This window comes from Bactrocera latifrons, unplaced genomic scaffold (assembly GCF_001853355.1).
Source record: "Bactrocera latifrons isolate USDA-ARS-PBARC rearing strain unplaced genomic scaffold, ASM185335v1 scaffold_221, whole genome shotgun sequence".
Taxonomy (NCBI): domain Eukaryota; kingdom Metazoa; phylum Arthropoda; class Insecta; order Diptera; family Tephritidae; genus Bactrocera; species Bactrocera latifrons.
Genome location: NW_017535753.1, coordinates 185,425 through 206,678, shown reverse-complemented (window position 1 = coordinate 206,678; position 21,254 = coordinate 185,425). Strand labels below are relative to the sequence as shown.

Here is a 21,254-nt window from a genome sequence, read left to right as displayed (position 1 = left end):
AGTTTTAGGACTTACAAACAACCGTTATGTGAACAAAACTATAATACTCTCTTTAGCAACATTGTTGCGAGAGTATAAAAAATCGCTTTTTTTCGAGAGGTCACCGAAAATGACGTCGCATTAGACTAGTTTAAACTAGTTTTTCCAAAAATATCAGAATTTCTTTGCTTAAAGCGTATGTTTGTGACAATTCTAATAAAAATTTGAATTTTTTATATGTGAAAAAAGTTGTTTAAAAAGGAGCCGAGGAAACCCATTTAACCCCTTAAAGGTGATGCTAAGCGGTACACGTCCATAATAAAATAAAACAATTAATTTAGGGGAATATGGCGGTGTTTTCGGTTATATAGAGAGTTATTAACTGAGAAATGGTACGGCTCTTTGGTTTAATATGTTTTTATTTTTTGCAATTATACTACTATGTCTCACCTATTAAGGTTTCAGTAAAATATTTTCTTTTTACAGTATCTAGCAAATGAAGTTTGCACTCAACTTCAAGTTCAACAAAAAGTTTTATTTTCATCTGGTACTTAAACACTTTTTTACATCATAAATAACCATTATCTGCTGCATGCCTCATGAATATGCAAGATGGCGAATATGCGGTTTAACAAAAAGAAGAAAAGGTAAAACGTTTATTTAGTGCTAAAATCAGTGTTGTTGTGTGACTAGAAATTGCATTATGTGAATAACGAAAACTTAGAAGAAATTAACACAACCATATCGGAAAAAATTTAAACAACAAAAATAAAACGAAATAATCGAAAACCAATTTCAATGGGCAACTGAACACGGTGATAAATGTAGGAACGACGATATGTAAGGGATTAGTACATACACATAGATAAATACACAAATATAAATGGGGGAACACAAAAAGGCTTAAGAGAGCTGGAGAGTGCGCTAACACCGCAACGCATACATACCTTCAACGTTGACCTCGATGTCTTCCAAACGACCGCCGGCGTGATTGATAACAAAAGAATTCGGCTGATGCACCGGCCCGGGCCCGCCCAGTGACACCTGTGGACCGGACACGCCGCCACTGATGTTCACCGTAAGCGGACAACCCGGCACCGGCATTTTATTGAAGGTGACATTGATGGTGTGTTCACACGCCTCAGTTGGCACAAACGAAACGGAGAATCTGTAACGAGGAGGAAAAAAAGAACATTAAGTTAGTAATTTGTTTACGAGCTGGGTTCAAAGCCGATAGTCACCTTGCACTGCCTTGCGGATGCACCTGCGTCGGTATGTTCTGCCCCTTCGCCGAAATGGTAATCTCCAGATTACCCTCGCCAGCATCGCCTGCGTCCACCGTAAACTGCACTGGACGACCAACAGTACCACGCGACACACTGCCCACCGTAACTTTGGTGGCATCATATGATTTTGCCAAAAATGGTGTACCTTGCACAGCGAAACCGTTATATTCCACATTGATCGAGTGACCACCGACAGCGGTGGGTGTGAATTCGGCCGTAAAGCCAGCATGTATGTCCCCGGTCACGCGCACCGGCAACTCACCATGCGGACCACGTACACTGACCGCCAACTCGGCAGCACCACCACCGCTAACGGTGATATGAAACGATGCCGGCCGATTGACGGGTACCAACTCGAGATTCGAGAGATTCAACATGACGCGCGAAGTGTCCGCCACGGGGCATACAAACGGGCAGCCACGTACAGTTTCACCATTAAATTTAATATCAATTAGATGGGATTTAGCTTGTTCGGGTGTGAAGGAGACCAAACAACGTCCGCCACCAACGACCTGGACGTGATTCGGTACTTCGCCTTCATTAATTGATATCTCTAGCTGACCTTCGCCAGCAGCGCTCGCATCGACGCGGAATTGACACGGTTGCCCGACAACACCGCCATTCACATCGGTCACTTGTATTAGACTGGCATCGTAGACTTTGGCGATCAGCGGACCGCCGGCTATTTTTGTGCCCACAATTGATGCTTCAATGATGTGTGTACCGACTTCGGTGGGTACAAATTCTATGCGTGCAGCACCATTTGCCGCCTCGTGGGTGACTCTGGCATTCAGTTTGGACTTACTCGGTGTCAAAACTGTAGCCACGCACTCGCCCTTGCTTAGGCTTTGTCCAGGAGGCGGCAGTATCTCAAAAACCGCCGGCGTATTGGCGGGTACAAGGCGTGTAGATTCGCCCAGTGCTGTTAGACCGGGTGTGGACATGATTTCAACGTGCCACGGTGAACCTGCAAGTAGAGAGGGAATACGGAAACGTTAGTATCTAGTTGGTATAGAAATAATTTAAAAGACATTTTAAAGAATTTGATACATAAGCTTTCCTGTATAAAGGGTGGTATAAAATGTTTAGAGTAGAAAAACTGCATTTCTTTGTTATTGGTTGAAATATTGTCTCCCTTGTTTTACTGGCTTAATATTTCCTTAACAGTTTTTTAAAAGCTGTTTAAATTTCTTTTGGAATTTCAAAAATGCGTTTGATATTATTGTAGCACTTGTAGGCCTTTGCTTCCTTAAATTTCTCTAATTGCTTTTCCTGCTGAGCCTTCGTTTTTTATCTCATTGTTTTTGCGTTGTTGACATGAACCCACTTTTTAATTGCATTACGGTACATTGCTTTGTTTAATTGCTCAGTTACGGCGAAAAATTTATTGTGTTGAAAGCTGCATAATTGCTATAAAATTGATGACGATAATGACTTCCTAGCAAAAACAAAAAAATTTAGAGGAGGGTAGGATATGTAAAATCAAAGTTGCCATCGCTATAAATAACCAATGTATTTGTTATTCCATATCTCTTCGCTAACGGCAGTCATTGCAATACTAAGATATGGAAGTCTTACTCATAAGATATTGAGTATCTCAAAAAGTAGTTATGAGTTAAAAAGCGAGGCGTTCCTTGTCATTATTTTTAGGGAAGGTTTATAACGACCGCCATTTTAAGGTTTGCGGACCAATTTGATCTAGTGGCCGATGTCCAGAACATACTAAAATTTTGGAGGGAACAGTACTTCCTCTACTTTACCTATAAGGTTCTTTAAGAACCTCTCCGAGGGGTTCGATGTCAAACTAGGCTTCAGGCAAGGCGACTACCTATCGTGTTCCTTCTTCAATCTCTGCTGGAGAGAATAATTCGTTGACAGTCATAACTTCGAGGTCGTAGATAATTTCGTCTATCCTGGTACCAGTTTTAACACCCCCAATAATGTCAGCCCCGAAATCCAACGCAGAATAACTCTTGCCAACAGGTGACACTTCGGACTGAGTATGCCATTGAGAAGTAAAGTACTCTCTCGACGAACAAAGACCAAACTCTATAAGTCCCTCATTATTCCCGTCCTGCAGAGCCATATACAATGACAACATCTGATGAGTCGACATTACGAGTATTCGAGAGAAAGGTTCTGCGGAAGATACGACAGCGACTACGTTGGCTATTTCATGTTGTCCGAATGGATGAAAACACTCAAGCTCTGAGAGTATTCGACGCAGTACTCGCCGGAAGAAGCAAAGGAAGTGGAACACTTCGACTCGCTTGAAAAGACCAGGTGGAGTAGAACCTTGCTAATCTGGGAATCTTCAATTAGCACCAAAATGCGTAAAGGAAGAATGACTGAACCTCCGTTATTAAATGTAAAATACATTTGTGGTCAGAACATACATATATTGTGTGGTGACCACCCATCATCTCATCTAGGCTTGTTGTTGGTGGAAAAGTAGAATAATTTTTTTCCAAAAAAAGTTCTCGCTGGTAACCTACTAAATAAGGTAGGCCTAGGCAGTTTCAAAAATTTTATATTAAAATTTTATTATATTTAGAAGAAAAAAAATTTGCTTGCAACATGGCAACCCACACACCAGAAACGAAGTGAGCAGATCAAGTGGCTTCCATGTTATGTCTGCAGAAAGTTATCAAATTAATTTATTGAAGTTTTAAGATGTCGGCTAACCGACGCACTTGTGAACTTCATAAAATTGCCACTTGTTGCAAGATGGTCAAATGATGGTGCGGCGGCCGTCACAGTTGTGGTAATAAACTTTGGCCAATTCATTCATAATGTAGTGGCAATAGACTAGATTAATGAATTTGCGGCGACGGAGCCGAGCAAGGTGTGCACACAACCGGAGCAGCTTATATACTATAAGTAAGCACAGTCCGGGCGTATACATACTTATGTATAAGTATGATATGTATGTCAAGTGCTTGAGGAACGTAAGTAAAGTGGGAAAGTATTTCTATCGGACACTTGAACTGAAATGCCCAAACTTGAAGTCTGCAACAGCACACACCCCGAGCATGACGATGAGGCACGTCGAAGCGTATTGAACCAGAAGTTGTTGTCGGATGGCGCGTCGGCATGCAAAAATGGACTGCAGCCGGACGCTGATGGCAGGTCGTTTAAGTTTCTAGTTACTACTTACGGCCAGTAGCAGGCCAACGGTTGGGCAGTCCGTCAGTTAGGCCGACAGTGATGCATCGAAGCGTGGCAGGCAACATGCACTCCTTCCGCAAACGAGCTCGAGAAGCACAACCAAGCGCCTTACGTATCCAAACGTAATGAAGGCATTGTGCCGGGGCACTCAGCGTGCAAAGGCGTATATACTTGTGCTTGTGTGTAGGTGTGTGCCGCCATTCGTTCTTTCGTTCTGGGAAGCGATGATTACGGTGATGATGACTTACAAGTTTGGCCACAGCACGCACACTCTCGCAAACACACATAATTTATAGCGAAATATCTACCTAAATGGGCATGTAGAGCTTGCGCTTGCTGGAAATGGCCATGCACTTGCCACTCGCATGTTGTGTGCTACAAACACTGAGCAGCTGCTAGTCAACTGCCACCCCTTTTGGTCAAGTGCATGGTGGCGCATTGCACTCGCCGTTGTTGTTAGGAGGAAGGTATGTAGCAACGGTGTTGTTGTTGTTGTGGTTGTTGTTGGCGCGTAATTGTAGCCTCTATGTTGTGGTGCTTCAGCTTTCTGAGATTGTTTGGTGCGCTCGGCCGCCGGCTGGCTAGAATGACCGACCGCTTCGTTGGCGGCTTGGCGGCTTGGTGTGGCTTGGTGTGGCTTCGTTTAGCTCTTAACGGTGCAACAGTTTCTGGTTAGTTGCGCGCATCTTACAATTTAGTCATTATTCTTGCCATAGTTAACTGTAATAAGCTGCATCTTGCATGCCACAGCTTCTATTGTTTCCAAGCACTCAAATTTCGCCTCCTGTGTGTGTGTTTGCACCCGGCAACTGTTTAATTGCTTTTGTAATTTAACTATTCATTGAGATGCTTTCAGATGTTTTACGGCTTGAGATTGCTTCATAAAATTTTCTATACATAAAAGTCCACAAGCGCACGTTAGGAGAAAGCAATTAAAATGTTGTGCAAGTGAAAACAATTAGTTGCATTCAAAGTGAAATGGCGAGTGGCAGAGATTTTAATTATGAATTCCGTTGTATTCACTTAGGAAGCTTACTGAAGTCATCGACGAAGTGCTCAAGTAATGTGGACTGCTGCAAGGGCGGAGAGAGTATTTGCAGTATATAACTGTATATCGGTATGAAGTTTATTTTATATGCATCGAGGAGCCACGTACTTTAGAAGACTATTTGGCAACGTGCGAAGCTTTAGTAGACTCCTTAAACGCTAATGCAGCTGAAACCATCCGATGTGTGTCCCAGTGGTTGAATTTAGTTTATCATTTCATTAAAGGGTTTATACAAATTCGATTTGAGGGTTTCATGCTTTTGTGTCTTGGAAGACGAAGAACTTCGTCAACGGCCAAAAGAGTTTGAAGATGAGAAGCTGGAGGCATTACTCGATGCAGATTGAAACCAAACACAAGAAAAGTCAAATAACTTTTAAGTGTCGCTTAATAAGCTGAAAATGTTTAGTAGCAGATATAGAAGTAAGGAAATTGTTGGGCAAACGAGTTGAAGTCAAGAGATGATTGAATGCCGATTTTGTATGTCAGAAGTTATGCTTGAAGAAAATGAAGTCGTTTGTGACTGATAATAATAAATGGATTTATTACAATAACACTAAATCATAAAATCATATGTGAAACCTGACCAATCAGTTGATTCAATGGCAAAGTCGATTTTATATGGGTTCAGATGGGTGTGCTGAATGTTTCTAAATCGGGTGAAACCATCAATAGGTAACACTACCGACCGAAAGGCTAACATAATTTGCGACTAGACACCATGCAATATTTCTCTGGAGAAAATCAGTCCTATTATTTTCCGAGCAAACTCTGTATAAAGAGGATCCGTTTTCTTAGCCAACTCTGAGGAATGATCGTAAAAAACTCAATGAAACTTCCGCTCAGTCAGATCATCATCAATACAAACCTTCTCAAATTGTTTAGGTAGTATACCATATAAATGAGATCTCATAGGCTCGCAGCAATATTTCATAAAATGATCAGAGTTTCCACCACATTTAGGTATATTAAGAGTATTAGAACTTCTGTCAAATAGCTCTCAACCAACTTACAATTACTATGAAACGTTTGTTGTTTTAGTACTGCAAGAAAACCCTTCACTTTTTCTCTGTTGAAAGTCTACGGCTGCCTGAGATTTAACTACATAATGACTTCGTGTTTTTGAAAAAGTTCCCTAAACCCGGAAAATAGTCAATTTTTCTATCAAATTACTAGAATCAGAAAACGTGTACCCAGCAAAAACTAGGAGATTTACAGTTTTCAGCATCAGTTTTATTGTGCGAAGCTCGTATTTGTTTTTCTGCAGCGATTTCCTTTTTCATATAGCATTCTTATTTGTACACGACAACTACCTTATTTGCTAAACTACAAACATATTGACATTATTTTCCCAACATCTCTAGTCTTCTGCTTTTACCATTTCTATTTAAAATGCGTTTAACTTTTGCCTCTGCGGAATTGCTTCCACAAACGTATTTACCTGCTGCAATGTAATTGATATGCTTGGCTAAAACTGTGTGAAATCGGTGGCTATCAACAATGCCCCGCTGCCTCTTCCCAACACTGAGCGCTTTCAAATTTTACCAGCCTAGTTGAGGATTGTATTCCAAGGCAGATGATGTTTTTTTAAATGATGATCATTTATGTGCGCCTGTATGTGTATGTGAATGTTTCACATTCAGCTCACAATTTGCCAAGATCAAGATCACTCATAAACGTGCCAAACGGAGCGTCACTTTTGGCAGGCACTGTGTTTATAATAGAGTTAGGCATTCCATCACTTGCACTGTACTTTGGTTTTCAATTGCATGTGAGCTTCAAATTAACTATGAAATTGGTTGACGATCTAACACAAAACATACAAGAAAACGAAATTGCTTCAATCGTAAATTTCGCTGAAAATTGGGAAAATTTGTTGCTGGAAATAATTGATAATCAGATGGATAGTTGTTTTCGGAAATTGTTGTGAAGGAGCGGGGACTTTAGTTCGACATTGATACAGTTAGATATAAAGCAGAGGTTTATCAAATATTTTACGAGGCTATTGCCTAAACAAAGAACATTTTTACATAACTTCGGGGCACTCTGCTGAAAAGACAGTCTCAGTATGCAAGAAAACTACATTGAATCCGGTTATATGTAATCTATTGATCGTGGGAAAGGGGGTCCATGACAACTATTCTAAGAAACACCAAACCATCTGCTTATATAAATATTAAATACTAATAGTTTTACATAAAATCACCTTCTTTTCTTGAGGTTGTTACAGAGCCAGGATTTCTAAAATGTAATTTAGAGAAAGATATGCAAGTTGTAACATATGAAGTGTTTGACTATAAAATTACCATGTAATAGTGCGTACTATTTTGAAGTTCGAATTCGTGGAACATATCCATTCAAGTTTCAGTTCTCGAAATTCTTGTTATTTATTTATTAATCTTATTAACTTAACTCAACCTAACTCAACCTACCTTAACATAGTGTAACATAAACATAGAGTAACTTAAGGTAACTTAACTTAACTTAACCAAACATAGAGTAACTTAAGGTAACTTAACTTAACTTAACTTAACATAGCTTAACTCAACTTAACTTAACCAAACAAAGCGTAACTCAAGTTAACTTAACTTAACTTGATGTTTTTTGAATGCAGAAAATTCTCAACAATTATGAGGTTTCCCTCAACTTCTGGCAACCTTTATTTCACTGTTATTTAAGTAAGTGCTCAGTTCTCATTAAACGTTAAATCTCATGTAGTTTGCTCTCTAAATAAACAGTTATTCGAAGTGCTTTTCTTTTCCAATGCAATTATTTGCCAACCATTACCCGCGCACTTTCTACTTTTCCTGCATTTATATGCGGAATTTATTTTCATTATATGATTTTTAAAGTGCACTGCTTAAGTGGGCCACGCCTAATCGGGCGAGAGAAAAATAATTTCTGCAATCTATGCAATTTTCGCTTTTTTACAGTTTTTTTTTCACTATAACTCCGTTAGCTGTTTATAATCGCAACGAATCGGCGACAGGAAGTAAAAACCACACAGACACTTCCACAATTTTTTGTTTTGCAATTTTTAATGCATTTAATGTTTAACAAAACGGAAAATGATTGCCTCGTTCACTTGAAAATCGCTGGTGCTGGCTTTTTCAAATATGGCAAGGCGTGTAAGCAGAGAGTTGTGGCGAAATTATGCGCATTCATGGTGATTGCGGCAACAACAGCGGCGGCGCCACAGATAAACGGTATAATTGCACAATTGCATAGAAACAAAAAGCAAATAACGGTGCAAGTATGGGTTAGCAGTAAAAGTCGCCAAACGACGTGACACAGTTCCGTTGCAATATTGCTGGTGCAGCAGAGCTTTATTCGGGTTGGGAGGTTTTGATTACTCATACGTACTCATAAGCAAGACTTGCGCTTGCACGTGCTTATCTGTATATGCACTTATTCAAATATTTCCTTAGACCTCTGTGCAAGCAGGCTTGAAGGCCTGAGTGCTGCAAGGCTTTCTTGCTGGCGGCAAATTGCCCTTACCCACTCGCTGGTGGGTCCCACTTTCAGCAATTGCTTTGACCCCCTTTCGGCTGCTTATGATTTCAATACTAAATTTTATACTTCGGAAATTAAGCAAATTATTTTATGCTTTGCCTCTTCCATTTAATTAGGTAAGTGTTTGGGTCATTGCTTTCAATTGTTTATTTCAAGTAAATAAGCATTAAAATGCAAAAAATTTAGTTGAAATCTGCAAAAAGCATTCAAACTTTATGAAAGGTGCGTTCAACGGCAGTGCAGTACCGTTTGAAAAAGTGTTAGCCAATAGTTGCGGAATATGTGGATTTTTGCTGACCTGAAAGCACTAATTGTTGAAAACAAGAAAATTTCAATGCCATGTAAACAGCAAAAGCCAACAAGAGTTACATACTTTAAAGCTTTCGATTACTGCTTTATTATTTATATTATAATGTACCTTTTCTTATTTAAATTACATTTGTTATATGAGTTAGCTTTCATATATGTTAAAGCTTTCACAAGCTCTCAATTGGCATGACAATGAAAGAAGTGAATTGAAAGGTTTGCTGCTAAAATTTCAAATGAACTTGAACCCATTTATATTTCTTGCAAATGTTGTGCAATTGTAAAGCGTTTTTTTTTTTTTTGTAGTGAGTAAAATTATGAAACCAACAAATTTTTGGCCAATCCCAGCCAAAAGTTAATGATGCTTTATTATATTTCAAATCTTAATTTATAAAACATAACCTTTATTACTCGCAATATAGATATACCTTTAAAAAAGAGACTTTGATAAAAAAAAAGTGTAAAAATCAAGTTAGTGCAAGTCAGTGCATCTTAAAGAGCAATGAGTTTTGGAACATAGGGACAAGATCTTGAGATTGACAGTAAAATCAGACGAGAATAGAGAAAGCTTGAATTAACGGCTTGAAAAATGTTGGGATGCTTTTATTTGTAAGGACAAGGTTTCAAAACACACTCCAACTGATTAAGATCGGCTATCAAAATTAGATAAATCTGTATTTTTGTTTCGAAAATACTTTTTGTAAAAAAGGTTCAGCTATCAGTACAGGTGCAAATATTTGGACTTGTACATAGCCTAAAGGACATTGTTAAGACTAGAAGAAAATATTCTCCGAAAATTTTAAGTTGAGTTCGGAGATTTGAGCGTATTTTTAAGAAGTTTTTAACTTAGTGTAATTGGCTTCCAAAACTTTAGAGGTGAGGAAAACTTCTCAGAAACGGTTCGACTGATCCACCTGATATTTTCACACAGCCTTCATTTGTATATTTGTAAGCATCGGAATTACAAAATTTTTAATAATAATTTCGATTATTTAAGTACTGAAATGTTACTTCCATAGTAATTTGACCCCTCAAAAGTAATATATCAACAATTTGTATCCCTATTAATTCGACAGCTGACGACACACGCTCGCAGAGTGGGGCCGATAGATCAAGAGACTGCAGGAAATGTCTAGGCCAAAGCATCAGGGAAACAATGAAGCATCTCTTGTGCACTTGTTACGCATTGGCAAGACTGCGTTGTAGGCATATGGGCTCTCCACGGTTTAATACACTGGGGGACATATCGAAGGTGAGGCTACAGGGTCAGTTAAAATACGCGTTAAGTATAAGCATCCCAAGGGATGACTACTCCGCATAGACCTATTAACTGAACTCCATCTGGTATCGCAAGTGGCTAAAACTGATCTATGCGTTCTTCATTGGTCTAACAGACTAACTTAACCTAACTTATTTCGACAGGCTTATAATTTAGTTCCAATAATCTGAAGATCTAAGACTGAGAACGTATTCCCAAAATACGTTTTGTATGATGGATTTAAAAATTCGAAAATATAGGAAAATAAAACAGTGTTGTAAGTCATGTAACTAAAAAGCTGGCAATATAAGACTGCGTACGTAAAAGGAGTTCTACAAAAATACTCTGAGGGTGACATAAACTTAGTTCAATCGCTGAGAGATTTTCATTCTACGATCCCTTTTAAACATATGATGGCATATCAAAGAAGTATTATATCTTTGAAGTGTAAGCGGATGAGAGGTTTTCGGAAACCACTAATCCTCTCAGAAGACTTTAGGCAGCACCAAAGTGACAAAAGTGGCAAAAGTAAAGTAAATAAATAAATAAACTTAAGGCAATACTAAAGAGACTGTTAATAGAAAAACTTCGAAGACGAAGAAAAGCTTAGGACTTGTTGCTTTATGCAATTTTTGTGTGAAATACTACAATTTTTGTTGCTTTGAAGAAGTAAATTATCTTAAAATCCGAATTTTTAAATCTTCGCACTAACAAATCACACTGACCTGTAATATTTTATTAAATTTACAAAAACTCAAAATGATTTAATGAAAATGCAACCATTAAATCATAAGATTGAACCCCGATTGATGCTGGTGAATCAATATTATTTTAAGCGAAATTTCGTTTCGTCGTTTCGAAAACAAGTTGCACTTTCACACCGTCAACTGCCCAGAGCGCGATGAGTGTCGCGTTTCTTGCCATTGTTGACACAAAATAATAGTTGCCACAGGCAGTGCGGTCGGTGGCAAGCGAGGAGCGAGCAAACGTTGGCCGATTGCAATGGATCAGCGGTCAATATGGCGACAGCGAAATCGAGAAATGGCGCTTAACAAATAATTACATACATATTTATGAGCACACACTCGCATACATAACAAACACATGTATTTACTTTTAATATTTAAGTAGTAAACGAGACGAGACGTAGCACTGACTGTCGTCGCTCTCTGGCGCTGCTGCCGACAATAACAACAGCATATATGCTGAAAAGAGCAACTTTATGTTAATGCAAGGCGAGCGCTTGGCAAATTGACGATGTGATGAATTGATGAGCAATCCATCAACAACAACGGCGGCATTCCTGCATGCAAGGCATGCCGTGAATAAGTTGAAAACACGACAAGCGATTTGCTTAAGCGACCAAAATCTCGCTTTCACACAGACACACATACATAAATGCAGAAAATCTAGCAATAATGGCGCGCGCACGGTGCGGTGGGGCGTGGCGTCGGCTAATAAACATTTTCATTTTCAACATAAAACAATAACAACCACACGTGCTTGGTGCTCGCGGTGAATGGGTGATGATGATGGACAGGCATCAGCGCTGGCAATCGAGCGTGCAGCAAGTAAGCAGGCCGCCGTCGCTTGTGGAAAAGGAAAAGTGCAAGTGGACAGCAACAAAAACGCTTAGCAATTATRCAGGCAACAACAACAATAATAAAGATTGTTGAAATGATAATAAAGCATAACACACATGAGCTTTATGAGCTGGCAACAACACATACATATGKATGTATGAATGTGCTCAGGTATGTATGTAATTGTGCATGTGTGTTCGTGTGCACATTAAATACCTTAAAGTGAAAACGAGGAAAAAGTCCAGTGCAGCACAGACAAGTCGCAGCGAAATGGTGGCTATCAGTGAGCCAGTGAGCAGCGCTATCAACCAACAACAACCAACAACAAAGCAAAGCGGTTGTGGTGGCAGCAAAAAGTAATGAATTTTAATTTTTGTGCAACATGCAACACCAAGCAATGAACGGCAGCAACTTTGAAGGAAAATCGCGGATTCCGCAGATTTTCTGAATGCCAGAGGCAAGCAAGAGCCAACAGCAACAACCAGCAGCAGCAGCAACATGAAAACAATAAACGGTAATTGCTGCAGCTGCTAATGGCGTCCACTTTCAACCAATGTGCGTGTCTGTGTGTGTGTGTGTGTGGTGGCTATGGTGCGATAGACCGGCCGGAAACCAGTGCGAGTATGAGTGATAATGCAACTAATTGTAATTGATGTGCAAATTTATTGAAAAGCCAGCGAGACATTATAAAATTACCGAGAAAAAAGGATAACGTGAAATTGAAGAGTTGTGAKCCACGAACAGTCAATTTTAAAATCAATATGAGAGCATTGTGTGGATCAGCTTGAAAGATGAAAATATAGTATATCTGTAGCTTTCGAGTAAATGAAAGAATATTGTGTGAGACCCAGATAAAATCCTAATTGTTACTTACAGTTAACCCTTTTTACAACCATCTATCTATTAGAAGAGTGTAGCAAGCGAAGCAAAATCATCTATTTTCTGATTACTGATATAAAGTGATAACTGTAAGATGAGATAGGCTAATGATTGTAGTCACATTCCATTCGCCACTTCGCTGCTCATTAATATTGAAACTTTCTCTTACCACAAATTGTACTTGTGAAAATTGCCCCCACGAAAGTTTTTTTTATCATTTTTATTTTCAGAAGAATCTATATAAACGTTCCTTCAATTGCCTAGTATATTAACCAGTCTTGCTTTAGATATTAGTCTAAACTTATTTTGTCAATAGATGTCGTTGTGATCGTATATCTTCAGTGCTACCAATCGTATTATGTCATACCATATAGTGTTGGAAAGGGTAAATTTCAAGCTTCATTTAACCAAAAAATATAAAATTCGGGAAGTTGCAAAAAAGGTTACAGTTGTTCAAAAATGAGTGAAATAATAAAAAAATTCGCTATATTTTGGTATAAAAAAGGGAAGAATGCCACGTAAACCACCAATGAAATTTGCGAAGTTTACGGAGACGATGCCGTATAAGTTCGCATAGCACAACAATACTTCGTTCGCTTCCGTACTGGAAATTTCGATATGAAAGTCGATGAAATTATGTAAAAGATTGACCAGGACCATCAATTGACATCGCCAATGAACTTAACATTTATCATCAAACGGTTTTGAACCATCTAAAAAAGGCTGGCTACAAAAAGAAGCCAGATGTTTGGGTACCACATGAATTGTCTGTGAAAAATTTAATGGACTGAATTAACACTTGTGATTCTTTCCCGAAACGAAATGAAATCGAACCATTTCTGAAGCGAATGGTAACAGGGGACGAAAAGTGGATAAAATAGAGTAAACTCAAATAGTCTAAACTCAAACTTAGGAGTTTCAATTCAAAAACTTGAAAGTTTTAAGTGATTCAACCGGAAAGCTTGCAGATCATATTTTCTAAATTATGTAAGTTTAAGTTTTGCGCATTAAACTTATGAAATTTATGGGAAATGGTTAAATATTTCATAATTGCTCGCATCATTATTGAAAGAGCTTTAATAAAACATTTCCATGGCGTTTCGCCACTTATGTTTTATGGCCTTTACATTTTTTATATAAATGCATACGCACGTATACTAATGTATAGTATGTATGTTTTAATAAATACATATGTATAAGTGTTTGAGTAAATGTATGTAAATATGTACCCTGTGTACTTAAGATACAAACTTAAGTGCTTACATACATACATATGTATTTACGTGCTTGGCAAGGTAATCACTTGGCGATTTGTGATGTGTGAGAGTTTTAATGATTAGTGTAATGTTTATTTTCCACGCCGTTGAACTTCTTTTTTTTTTTTTGTTTTTTTGCTATTTTCTCTTTTTTAATTATTTTGCTAAGTGTTGCATAACTGCAAATTAAGGGCAAAAGAGCACTTGAGTGCATTTCATTGCCTTTGAAAAAAGTAGTGAAGTGAATTTGTGTAATGGAATGTCGAACTGCTCACTGAATATGCTGAGCCGATGAAAATATGATATGTGTATGCACACAAATTGAGTTGTGTGAAATTGAAAATTGCGATAATCTTGTTAAAACTGGTCGGCAATAATTTGCATTTTTTTATTTAAATGAAGTAGTGCCTTTTAAAAGCATAAAGTTTCAATAAAATTTAATTTAATAAGGGAATTAGGCGTAATTTTATTAGCTGTTGATGCAATTATTATTACGAAACTGATAACAGTAAATTTTGTTTTAACTGGAACTTTAAGATAGATAAAAAAAAGTAAACAAAACCATTAACTTCGTTTGCATCGAAGCTATAATACTCTTCACAAGTACAAAATATGCAATTCAAAAACTAGAAYTTGACCGGTTAGAGGAAATCTATTTATATTTCACTTTTTTCRATAATTTATTTTTGATAAATTAACCATGAGCCGTGTCAAGATATGATGTTATTATTATTCACGCAGTAAAGAGAATATAGCAACTGTAGCTGAGAGTGTACACGAAGACCGTGGAGAGTCGATTCGGTAATGTTCGTAGCAACTCGGACTGAGGTATGGAACGACTTGGCGCATTTTACGTCGAGATCTTAAATTGAAAGCGTACAAAATAGAGCTTGTGTAAGAACTGAAGCCGCTCGGGCTTCCCAAGYGACATCGCTTCGCTCTATTGGCTCTTGAAAAGTTCCATAAAGATTCGACGTTTTCGAGCCACATTTTGTTCAGCAATGAGGCTCATTTCTGGCTCAATGGATATGCAACCAATCGAAATTGCCGCATTTAAGATGAAGAGCAACCTGAAGAGATTCAAGAGCCGCAATTTTATCCAGAAAAAAACGGTTTGTTGCGGTTTGTAGGCTAGTCGAATCATCGGTCCATATTTCTTCATAAATCTTTATCGCGTCATGATAACCGACTATTTGCTGCCTAGAATTGAAGCTCGTGATCTTGGCGACATTTGGTTTCAAGAAGACGGCACCTCTTCATTTACATCGCAACAATTAATGAGTTTATTTAGAWWATGCTTCGGTGAGCAGATAAYTTCGTCGCKTGATATCACAMYGTTACACTYTTTCTTGTGTATATATGTAAAGTCTAAAGTCTATGCGGACGGTCCCGCTTCGTTTCAGGCTTTGGTGCAAAACATCACGAGTGTTATCGATAATTGGAACCAACTGATGGACCATTTGAGACGTAGTCGCGTCCAACATTTGAAAGAGACAATCTTTAAAAATAAATTCCAAATAATTTTCTTTCTATTAAGTTTCTGTGTTTTTTTAAATAATTAGCAAACCTCTGAACTCAGCTCCCAAAAAAAGTTTTTTAGATTAGTGTAAACGGCTGCTAAAACTGCAACCGTGCTTTTCTGGAAGTGCTGTTTTCAGAGTCTCTGAGGTAATTTTCTCCAAATAGGCTGGTCCAAATTACATTTTTTGATATACTTATGTATTTGCCAGTTAATTTTAGATAAAATAAAACTTCTGAARTGTAAATTTTATAAGTAAAACAGCCACCATAAGAAATTTCTTGGGTTTTTGGATTTCAGATAATTTTAAGTAGAACGCGGACACCTCTTTTCGGAGGTCCATCTGAAAACAGTTACTGAAACAAGGGCATCAAAATTTTTTTAAACGAATTACCGATTATTAAAGTATATGAAATTATATAAATGTGCAGCTTATTTATTTATCAAATAAATKTTTTCTTCAAAAAACACACAGAACGCAYATTTATCTGRTTTGCTAGTGGATATAAAAAAAWYTWTTTTTTCATATGAACCGAGAAATTTTTTTCATTTGAGGGTTAAGCAGTTRAGAAATAAATAATTGGATACGGCTCGTTGAACCTATTAAACGGCAGTTGAATGATTAAAGTTTTACATAAAATGCAAGCTCATCATTTAATTCACTATGATAGGTACGAATACACTAATTAAACATTTGTGATATCTAAGATCTTTCATAAGAGATATCAGCTTTAAATAGTCTAAAAACAATCTGCAAATTAAAAATATTTCTAAAAGAGAATATGTATATATCCACTCAAAAGTCAAGCAACCGCAAATGACGGCTAACAGCCGCGTCACCGGCAGTAAATGAAGAAAAACTGACACAAAAATGCGGCTACACTCGCATAAATGCTAATAAGGGCGCTGAGTCAGGGTCATTTTTAGACAATAATAGGAAAACCAGCGAGCACAAAGTATTTTCAACGCCAATTAAGTGGCATCCGATGTGTGATACATGCAAATGAGCTGACTTTTTATATGAATACAAATAGCTTTTAATATATTTTCTATACTCTTTCCTTTTTTGCATTTTCTCTCTGCTCTATCAGATAATTAGCGCATTCACTTGCGCGACGAGACGCGACTATTAAGCGGAAGAACAATTAGCAGAGCTTAAAGTGCAAATTATTTCATATATTATATATATATATACATTTATATATATAACATATATATACATACATAATTATATACTATGTTTGAGCACACTGGCAGTGAGCAATATTGTTGAAATGTGCTGCCGCAAGGAATTCCCCGCCTCAAAGCGCAAACTGATTACGCAACAGTTTTGTATATGCAAGTGTTGTTGTCGAATCGTATTTTTGAATTTATTTTTAATTTTTATGCATTTAATTAAATATTAAATAATTGTGCATAAGCGCGTTGTGTCCACCTGTTTGCACACCTGCCTGCACCAACTACAACATGCGTTGATGTGTCTTATGCGGTGACAGTGGAAACCCTACACCAACCCAACTAGCGATGGGCTAAAATGCGTACGAAAGAGGCTTGCACTACCCTTCCCCTTGCATTTCCACCGCGCTAGCATTATCTCCGTCCGCCCGTCTGTCCGTCCATCCGTCAGTCAACGGCTCAACCGCATTGTGGTTGCCAGCACAAAACAGCTGAAAATGCAAAACTTGACGGGCGAGTCAGCGCAAACATAACCTCAACGGCGACTCGGTTTCGGGGAGTGTATGCACGCGGCTGTTTGTTTGTGTTTATGCTTAAGCCGCTGTTGCTGTTGACTGTGGCATTGCATGTTTTACCGTTTGCAGGCCACAAAAGCTGGCAACAACAATGCGTGGTGCAATGGTGCGCTGGTGAGCTGGTGGAGCCAACCACAACTTCACTTCATATCAGCCAGCATAAAGTTGTATTTTGTGTGTATGTATGTACACTTATATTGACTTGTTTATTGTTATTCATATATTTATTGCAGCTGTTTTCTTTGTTGGCTCTTTCCACTTTGTTGTTTCTTCTTTTGCTCGATTTTGCATTTTTGCGCGGCACCAACAAGTATTTGGCTCATAAATCGCAAACTACTTTGCCATGCGCCATTTATTGCAGCGCGTGTATGCGTCTGCGGGCATGTCGCTGTTATTGTTGTTGTTGCTTTGCTAGATGGACGAGTATTTCGACAAGCATTTAAAGGTTAAAGCCAAGCAGTTAKCGTCTCAGGCATACAAAAGCAGTTTCGTTAGTAGATTGTTAAAATATTCAGATGTTCATAAGCACATACATACATACATATATGTATATAGTTAGATATACTTACTTATATGTAAGTAAGTGATATTGACTTAAATGATCGTACTTGATAGAGGCTTATAAAAGAGCGAAAAAATGGTCAAATCTAATACCGGTAGCGGTAATTTAAGCGAGTTAATGTTCTGCGAAGTTGTTGGCTCTGTAATGTAGGTGGTGCAAAAAATCAAAGAAATCGCTTTAGGGATGCACTTATTTCTGCAAATGTTTTTGGTCAGTATACTTCGTTATGCATAGCCAATTTCGCCTTCCTCGAAGCGATAATACCCTTCACAAGTACATTTTTTACATCAATACTATAGGTGAAGTTTTGCTTTCGTTCTGGAAATTTCGATGTGAAAGATGCACTTCGCTCTGCTCGACCAATCATTGAAAAAGTCGACGAAATTATGGAAGAGATTCACCAGGACCAACACTTGTTTGTGAAAAATTTAATGGACCCAATAAATATCTGCGGTTTTTTGGTGAAATGAAATGAAATCGAACTATTTCTGAAGCGAATGTCAACAGGAGATGAAAGTGGGTCCAGTAAGACAATGATGTGCGAAAAAGATCATGGTCCAAGCGTGGTGAAGCTGAACTAATTGTCGCAAAGCCAGGATCGATGCTTCGAAAGGTTATGCTAAGTGTTTGGTGGGATTGGAAAGGCCTCATCCACTATGAGCTGCCCCAGCCTGATCGAATGATTAATTCTCCATTTTACTGTCAACAACTGATGAGATTAAAGCAAGAAATCGAAAAATACAACCAGAACTGATCAACAGAAGGGGCTTCGTCTTCCATTAGGACAACGCTAGACCACACACATCTTTGATTACTCGGCAAAAACTGGGAGAGTTTGGCTGTGAAGTTTTGATGCATCCACCATATAGCCCTGACCTTGCACCATCGGATAACTATTTGTTTCGGTCAATGCAGAAAACCCTTATTGGAGTACTGTTGGCTTCAAGAGGGGCTTGTGAAAATTAATTGTCGCAGTTTTTCGCAGAGAAACCACAAACGTCTTACCCTGATGGAATAGTGTCTCTAGTGGAAAAATGGCGAAGTAGTCGATCGAAATGATTATTATTTGGTTCATTAAAGTTCATTATAAATATAAAAAAATAAGTAATATATGGCAGGAATATGCTATACTGGTCCGATATCAGTGGTTTCAACAAATGAAAAGACTCTTGTGTAAAAAATGACATGTGCAAAATTTCTGAGCGATATCTTAAAATTTGAGGGATTATCTCTTATGGAACCACTTAGTACTTTTTTTTTTTAATGTTTTGGGTATAGAGGGTTTCACTGTTAGACTCGTACCAAAATACCAGCAATTTTTGCAAACAGGAGATGCTAGACTTCTTAGCTGAGGATTCCACATTCATCAAATGCATCATTACTGCTGACGAGAAGTGGGTTCCCGTATATGAGGTCGAAACTGTCTAATAATCTAATGAATGACGCTTCAAAAAATAATCGAAACCGAGAAAAAAATCGCTGAAAGCACTGAGGTCATTCCAGCCGAGACTTATAAAAAATACGTGGGAAATTTCATCCTTGTATTGTCTCAAACCAATAATAAAAACATATATATTCAAATAGGTGAACATTTTTTGGCAGTCCGGGTCATTTTTGATCAGATGTACTTTTATATGTACATATTTCGTTCAATGTCATGTGTTCAATTTTAAGCTAAATTTATGATTTTTTGTTTGAAATATTGCTCGTTAGTGGCCTAAAATAATTTTAAAGCCCTTCTAATAAGTTCCAGTGCTAACCTCACTGCTTTGGGCTTAACCTCAATATATAACTCAGCAAATTACCGACTACTATGAGTAAAATATTTTAGTTCAAAAATTTTGTTGCTTAATAGCAATTTCAGCGCACTTATGTCATTTATCTGCCATTTTTTGCTTAATTCACTAATGGTTATTATAATTATCTAACTAAAATGTAAGCCACGTATTTGGGTTAGCCAAGCCGCTGTCACACTTTGTTGTACATAAATATTTGTAGAGCACGTTTTGACGTGAGTTTGGCGCGCGAACGCATTTCATTTGAATGTGTGTGTGTGCATGTATGTTATTGTATGTATGTATGTATGTTGAGGCCCAAAAAGGCTTTAACAAAAAATCGGTAGTATTCCGTTTATAGATAAATAATASAAATGTATATATGTATGTATATACATATATCAATTTGTACAGCGCCGCTGGATTATTCATTCAACTTTTATGTTTGTGGAGCCAAATATGGCGGCTGAGCCGAAGTGTGCCTAACGGCAGATAAAATGTGTTAAAATGGCAGAGGAGCAAATATGGGCCGTGTTATGAACTATTTAAACACACACACACACACACGCACGAAAAGTGGGCTATATACCAAACGGTAGTTTTGCCATGAATAAAATGCAAATACAGTTTGCTTAGCGAAAAGCAATAAAAACAAAAGCAAACAGCGATACAATGGAACTGAAACAAATAAAAGTCGTCTATAATGGCGCTGTTGTGGCGATGTTGCATGCACCACCAACTGACTTACTGATTGACTTACTAACTAACTGGCAAACGCGGCGCTTTGTTATCCGCAAAAAAGGGGAAGAAACAAGAAAAAACGTTAACCTCGGTTGCACTGAAGCCAATATGTTATGGCATTTGATTGGTTAGTTTGTRTGGCAGCTARAWGCTATAGTGGTCCGATAACGGTGTTTTCGACAAATCAGCAGCGCTTGGTGAGAAATGGACGTGTGCAAAATTTTAGATCTTTATCACAAAAACTGAGGGACCGATTTGAAGAATAATCAGTCAGAGGGACATATTTAAATCGACTAAGCTCGACGCGCTTATCATATATAAGTTTATTTAATAGAGTCTCCGACATTTTCTTCTTTTATACAAATATTTTTACACATTCATATATGTATGTAAGTATATACTATACCATATATACATTAGAGAGGGTCGATTTTTTCCATAAAATCGTGTATGCAGGAAAAATTCTACGGATCATTCTACGGAACAACCTCGCCCAAGAGACTATTGGTCGAAAACCAGTTTTAAACCAGCYATTTTTAAGGGGAAAATCTGTATGGCAGATAGGTGACAATTCCGACAAATGAGCAATAGAATAACAAAATGCACCTACGTATTAAATTTCATTCGGATATC

General features: G+C 37.9%; 1 protein-coding gene across 7 annotated transcripts in view; it reads right to left on the bottom strand.

The window, feature by feature from the left end:
- LOC108968613 (filamin-C) overlaps positions 1-21,254 on the bottom strand; it is a 100,979-nt gene that overhangs the window by 11,499 nt on the left and 68,226 nt on the right. For all 7 annotated transcript variants that reach the window (XM_018932731.1, XM_018932730.1, XM_018932733.1 and 4 more), the window contains 2 exons: positions 1,221-2,232; positions 927-1,147 (listed from right to left, as the gene is read on the bottom strand). In XM_018932731.1, coding sequence (XP_018788276.1) covers positions 927-1,147; positions 1,221-2,232 — 1,233 coding nt within the window. The remainder of the gene's footprint in view (positions 1-926; positions 1,148-1,220; positions 2,233-21,254) is intronic.